The 6,875-nt window shown below is 37.6% G+C and overlaps 1 protein-coding gene across 1 annotated transcript in view; it reads left to right on the plus strand.

Annotated features, from left to right (window-relative positions):
• Window positions 1–5,638, plus strand: part of LOC111869382 (jouberin) — a 20,196-nt gene extending 14,558 nt beyond the window's left edge. The window contains exons 7-11 of the mRNA XM_023860876.2: window positions 274–429; window positions 2,544–2,672; window positions 3,156–3,313; window positions 4,000–4,161; window positions 4,651–5,638. Coding sequence (XP_023716644.1) covers window positions 274–429; window positions 2,544–2,672; window positions 3,156–3,313; window positions 4,000–4,161; window positions 4,651–5,368 — 1,323 coding nt within the window. The 3' untranslated portion in view covers window positions 5,369–5,638. The remainder of the gene's footprint in view (window positions 1–273; window positions 430–2,543; window positions 2,673–3,155; window positions 3,314–3,999; window positions 4,162–4,650) is intronic.
• Window positions 5,639–6,875: the final 1,237 nt, after the last annotated feature.

Below are 6,875 nucleotides of genomic sequence, written 5' to 3' on the forward strand. Positions count from 1 at the left end.
TTATACGCCCAATGCGCGACAATATGTTGTCAATAGCAGTTTTTGATACCTTAACAATTCGTGTTGGAAAATTAACCGTGCCTATTAGATTGTAAGTATTTAAGAGCGCATCAAGTTGTTTCCTTCTATCGCAATTTTCTAGATAATTTATATTCACATCACCACATATAACATGATATGATTTTCTCCTGGTAATGATATATAACATAATCTGTCTGCATGTATTGTGCATCAAGCATTAACTGCTGAATAGAACAGAAATGCATTCCATAGATTCCAGATGGGAAGGAGTTTGCCCAGTTTGTGGGTCACCAGGGCCTTGTTTATGACTTACACTGGTCAGCTAAAGATACAGTGCTGCTATCTGCTTCTGCAGACTGCACTGCTTGCCTCTGGGATACCGACGCTAGGAAGTCAGGCCCCATGCAGGTGAGCTTATATAGAGAGTTTCTATATATTCTATATATTTTAACATTAAATTTTTGCTCACAGATTTGAATGTTTAATCCCTTCATGGCTATGACATAGATCTGTGCATGTGGGTTTGATGTTTCTCTCAAATTATGGTGCAGCTGGGTGCTGGCCAATTTAAAATATTTCTTGCTCTTCTTTTGTGTTATTGTAGAGAGGTGTAATTACAGCAGCAGCTGCTGATGTATTTTAGCTGCATTTTAATTTCCTAATTTGGAGTACTGACCAGTAGATAGTGGTAATTTGTTTCAGTGATATTGTGATATAAAGCTAGGATTATTGTATTTTATATTTACTTAATTGTATTGCAGACTAGCGGTACAAGATATTTAAATTTTAACTGACAGGTTTTTCACTGTATTCTGTGATTGTCAACATACAAGCAGTTGCAATGTGAATGTGAAAGGGAGGACTTCTTAATTTGTAATGTGCTGCAGCAACTTGCCATAGTAAAATGAACTATTAACTTATGGAAATAGGTTGTGAAAATATGCACACAGCAGAACAGAATGGGCCTTGGTGGTTATGCAGTCTACTTTCAGTTCCATCAGAACAGAGAATTTCTTCATCAGCTGAATAAGTCATTTGTTCAAGGAAGACTTTGTACTGTGAATTTAGTTAAACTGAATGTTTATTATAATGAAAATCACTTTACAGAGCTGTGGAATAGAACAGCTGTAAACTTATTTATTAAACAGTGCTGCTTTTCAAAGCTATGCTACGTTTTCAGGTTTTTGTCTATGACCTGTACCTCCGTTACAAAAGAAATTAGAACTTAACTAGAATAAAAGTATATAATTATGTATGCTGCTGTATTATTGAAATTCTTCGTAATACTTAATTCTTTGCCTGTAGAAAATTTTATGCATTGTTACTATGCCATATTTTACATGTTTTCCTATAGTTCATCATGGCAGTGGCAAAATTTATTTTACAAGTTACTGCTCTACATATGGTGGTATCTGTAAAAGAAGGAACATACTTTTGCTCATGGTCTGTGGATGTTGGGGGACTACACATATGCCAACATAAAGATAAAATTGGAAAGGAGTCATACTAAGGATCACTTTGGCTGCGCCATAGCTCAAGAGGTTAGTTGCTGGCTTCCTACCATGGCGGTCCAGGTTCGATCCTGGGTCTGGTCAAGTGGGATTTGTGGTGGACAAAGTGGCCCTGGGGCAGGTTTTCTCCAAGTACTTCAGTTTCCCCTGCCAATCTTCATTCCACCAATTGCTCCACAATCACCCTCACCTATCATCTGGGACTGGTACAATAGACCAGAAGTGGCTGCAGTACAAGGGACTTAGTCCCACCCCACTAGCAATAAAAAAAAAGGGATCACTTTTAATTGCTGCGCTTAATCCAGTCAAGTGTTGTCACCAGCTTTTGTCGTGAATAACACAATAACACTGGCAAGAACCTGATTTAAGGTGCATTCAGGTTTCATTCTGAACTTGAATTTTCTTCTTTCTGCATACCCTGAATAACCATAGTACCTAATGTTTCCTCTTACATATCCAACAATTAAACCATCCCATCCATAATTTTCAGATTGTTGTTAGTGGTAACTAAGCAGTCTTTCTCTATCTTTTATGTTCATTTGATAGGAAGTTACATATTTCAGGACAACTTGTCCTTCGTACTTTACTGCAAATTGTAATGATGAATTTTATATAATTTTCAGTGTAAAGTGTTAAAATGTCATCCAATGACTTCTCCACTGGGTACATTTATTTTTTACAAAGCCTTTTTATTCTTTCTCATTCAGTAACCACTTGTGTTGTATCTGTATTCACTGTTCCTCTATGTTGTTTTAAATATCTTGGTGTATCAACCTTGTCCCTAGTCTCTCCGGTAGTCATTTGTTCCTTGTCTTCATTTTTGGAGACCTCAAAGCAGATCTGTTGTTAATGTGTAATACACACCATTATATCCTTAGTAGCTGAGTGAGCTTATATATTTTGGAACATCTTCATTAAAATGTTTTTTGGAATGAAGTGCATCTAACAAGACCTTTCCTCAGCACTTTTAGTCTAGGACGCAATACCAGTTTGTTGTCTGATTTATTCCAGATGCTGCCTCACCCATCATTTGTATATTGTGCCCAGTTCCATCCTGGCAATAGCTCTGTTTTGGTCACTGGTTGCTATGATCATGTGGTGCGTGTGTGGAACTGTCTCCATAAATCTTCACAGTTTGAGGTGAGATAGTAAGCATACAAGCCATGTCTTGTTTCTACAGCTACTACTTGTACTGCAGTAAGTATCCCAGTACTGGTAGCCATTGAGGATGGAAACTATTACTGTTTGATGTAATTCATCAGATTTTAGGGACCTGAAAAAACAAATATTGATGCCATTGATTGTTGTTATACTCATGACTCAATAATTCTGGATGTAAGGTTGCCATGATACCTAATATTTTCATTACCCACTAAGAGTCTAATTCTTATTGGAACACAAACCAGGCAGGGTTTCAATTAAATCCCTTCAGTAGGAAGATAGTGAAGATGAATTTGGTTGCTGACAGAACAGAACCTATGGCATACTGTTGAATTTGAATAGAGTTCTGATTATTTAAGAAAAGGAGCTGTTTTGTATGGAAGACCTTCATCTGACACACATCACCAAGTCTCCCTTAAATATGAAAATTAATACCTGTGAACTGTATGTCTTTATTTGCAGCTTGTCCAGGAATTGGAAGGCCACACGGGTTTTGTGAGTGCCCTGTCCATAAGTTGCAGTGGCATGATGTATTCAGGCGATAGTCTGGGGAGGATCCTTGAGTGGACAGGATCAAAAGTAAAGTCCAAGAAGCAGTGTTACCAGTGGAAATTCAGCAGGTGCTTAAACATGGCCTCTGATTATAGAGTGTTTTGAAATTTGAACCTAGCTGGACCTGAGACACTCCAAAGTTAGGGTCAGCCATAGTCTTGTATAGTTGTATTGCTTCAGGAAGAATGTTGCTGTACGTAAATGAGGAATTATGTAATTTTGTGGTGTATACAGCTTTTTGGGCACTCCTGTCAAGTATTACAGTGAGCTGGACATGTAGAACTGTAGAGAGAAAAAATTTGCATAATTTTGTTGGAGAAACTTCTCTAATAAAGCTCACATAGCAAATCAAGTCAATCGGAGGATAGTGTTAAAATGAAACTTTGAAATGTTGCTTGTGAGGATGGGATATTGTTCTCAGTGGCAGGCTTTGGTATTAGTGATAGTGATGCTTTGGAGGCTTCTATCAGAGAATTAGTTAGGTTGACCATGCCATAGATGAGACTTGATACCAGATTCAGTCATAGTACAGTCCAAGTGGAAACCTAAAGGTTCAACGTTGCAGGTAATCAAAGCCTCCCATACAGCATGTTCCTGAATCAGTTCATCCTGTCTCCAATTGTCACAACATATGTCCATAAAATCCATTTTATTATTCTCCTCTCATGTCCATACCCTTTCTTGAGGGTACTTTCAAGAAGTGATATACACATGGCAGCGTAATGCCAACTGTGATTGTCTCTTTACATTCTAGGAACATGGACATTCGTGAACTGAGAGATACTGTTGTGAACAGACTTCTGATTCATCCTGGTGGTCAGCGACTGTTAGTCCACGCACGAGACAGTCGACTCCGGATGTTGGACATTACCACTGCAAGTGTGATTCAGTGGTTCAGTGGTGCTCTTAATCACAGGTATAGGATAAAGTTTTGTATCTCAGCAGTTTATTTCATGTGGATAAGGAAGCCTTGTGGTTACCAGATTAATAGATAAAAATGGCCATGAATAAGTGAGAACTTCACAGTTTGTTATTATATACCTGACATTGTGTGTGTGATTATGTGAAGAAGAGTGGCATTGACAAGACGTGTAGCACACATGAAAGGAATACGTACAAGATGTCAGTTTGAAAATCTGATGAAAAGAGGCCATTTGGTAGACCTTGATGTAGATGGGAGGGTAATAGTAAAATGCAAATGCCTAACTTCAGAGGTTATAAGAAAATTCTTATTTTGATTCGAGTTTCATGTGAAGTAGGGGTTATATTTTGCCAGTAAAACCCAGTTAATGTGCCAGCAACTTTAGTGCAGACTGCAATACCAGTTTTCATTCATATCTGTTCATTAGGTTTAAAGATGAAACATAGTCTCCTGTGTATAAACTTTCTTTCTAATCTCTTGCAGGGTTCAAACTTCAGCCTGCCTTTCGCCATGTGGAGGCCTGGTGTTTGTGGGCAGTGAAGATAGTACTGTACATGTGTGGAATGCTGATACAGGGGAACAACTTGCTATATACTCAGGACTGCAGTTTTACCGGGGAGCAAGTGGTGTAGATTACCATCCATTCGAACATATGGTAGCTTTTGCTTCACATGGCAACAGTTCGTATGTTATGGTTTGTGATTATGAAAAATTGGATTCTGGTAAAGATATAGGACTTCAAATGTTGGCCATGCAAAATACAACATTGAAGTCAACAGTAGGAGTCTTCACTGAATCCCATCTGAAAAGTTCAACTCCGATGCATTTTGGTCATTCATCATTAAAGGAAAAGAAGAGAAAACCGATGCCTTTGAGTGATAGTGAGATGGAGGTTTTGCAAGGTTCGCCTTCTCTTGCTGCAGACAGAAATGGGTTCAGTTTATCACCAAATAGTACGAATAGTCCTTCAGCATTTATAGAAGAAGATGATAAGTCTAGCAAAGTAAGACTGGCAAGTATCATAGAAAAGATGGATCAGGTTTTATCAAAAACACCTTCTAAAAGCAGCCAGCAGATTTCTGAAAGTTCTGATAGGAGTTTTGCCCCAAAGTTGAGTGACAGTAGTTCAAGTAAGACAGAGAATTTAGGTCACTTTTTTCGTGGGAAAACGAAGAGAGAAACAGTTTTGAGTGTAAAATAAAGAAGCATGATTTGCAGTACTTTCCTCCATGCACTGTGCATATATGCAAGTATTTGTATGTGAAGTGGAATACTGTAGTCATCAAATTCATTAACTCCCACATGTTGCAACCAACTATTTTTATGAATTGAAGGAGAGTGCATACCCAGAATAAACTCAGTGCCTTCCATTTTTTAACATGTTATATGATTCAAGCTCATTTTGTATTTTGTAACATACACCTGATGGTCTTATTCAAGACCTGTTGAATAAAATATGGACATTTCTGCATACCCGTGATTACCCTCATCCCTGACAAAGTTGAAATTCTAGAAATGTGAGAAATACTTTTGCTGAATCAGCTATAAGCCTCCTCTGCCAGCCATCATCTTACTGCTGTCAGCAAAGGAGTCTGACCCATAGATGCTGTCAGCACAGAGGGGAATACCTATTCCATTATCGTGGCAGGTAGATGCTAGGAAGGTCAAAGAGCCCGTAACTGAAGTCATTAGCAATGACAGGATGTATTTTGGAATATCTTCATCAAAACTTTACTCAAAATTAAAGTACTTACTTAGGCATGGCACTGAGCCCTTTTTGAGGAGCCACCAATTCTGCAGCTACTCAAGAATTTCCCAGCATTTTATGGAACCCGAAGGTTCATTACCATGTTCACAAGAGCCCTCCACTGGTCCCTATCCTGAGCCAGACAAAATTGAAAGTGAGCATGGCAGTATTAATTAACCTACCACTAATGAAACTTTGCTCATCGTCTTCACTGTAATACTACAGGGTGTTTTTACAACCAGGACCCTTCATAATTCAGTCATGTTTAGTCCATTGTATTGTCTTCTGGTAACAGAGCCTTGATGGTTTAATATCTGCATATTTGAAAGAATATAGCCTAAAAAGAATGAAGTAGATTATTTGTAATCTAGATTACACACAACACAACAGGAAAAGAGACCCAGCACCATAAAATATATGTGTGTTTGTAAATGGGACTACACATCAAATATTAGAATCACAAAATAGAAGTACAGCAGTTTCCACCAACAATTTTTAAACATCTGATGATGACCATTGTAGGTCGAAACATGTAGTGCAATGTGCAGAAGCTTTTGAATAGGGTTTAAAAGATGCATTGTGCATATGAAAGATACTTTTAAATAAGTTTTAGGAGGACACATTACACGTAACAGGGTTAACTAGTGACATTTGTTGAATAATAAATGAGGTGCAACAGGATGCTACAATATAATGCTATTCATACTTAAAAGTTTTATTTCACTTTTTCTGAGATCAACATCTTTGCTGTATTTATTTGTATTCTCTTTATACAACACTGGATTAATTAGCTGGCACATTAAAAAGTGTAAGTTAAAAAGAAGTAAATACAGCGTGATTCAGAAAGATTGACACAATTTCAATTGGCTATATTTCCTGAACTATATGTTGCATTTGAATTCTGTAAAGTACATTTGAAAGAGGATGTTGTAAAGTTGCTAATATTACCACTAGAGCACTC

Source organism: Cryptotermes secundus, unplaced genomic scaffold, assembly GCF_002891405.2.
Source record: "Cryptotermes secundus unplaced genomic scaffold, Csec_1.0 scaffold584, whole genome shotgun sequence".
NCBI lineage: Eukaryota > Metazoa > Arthropoda > Insecta > Blattodea > Kalotermitidae > Cryptotermes > Cryptotermes secundus.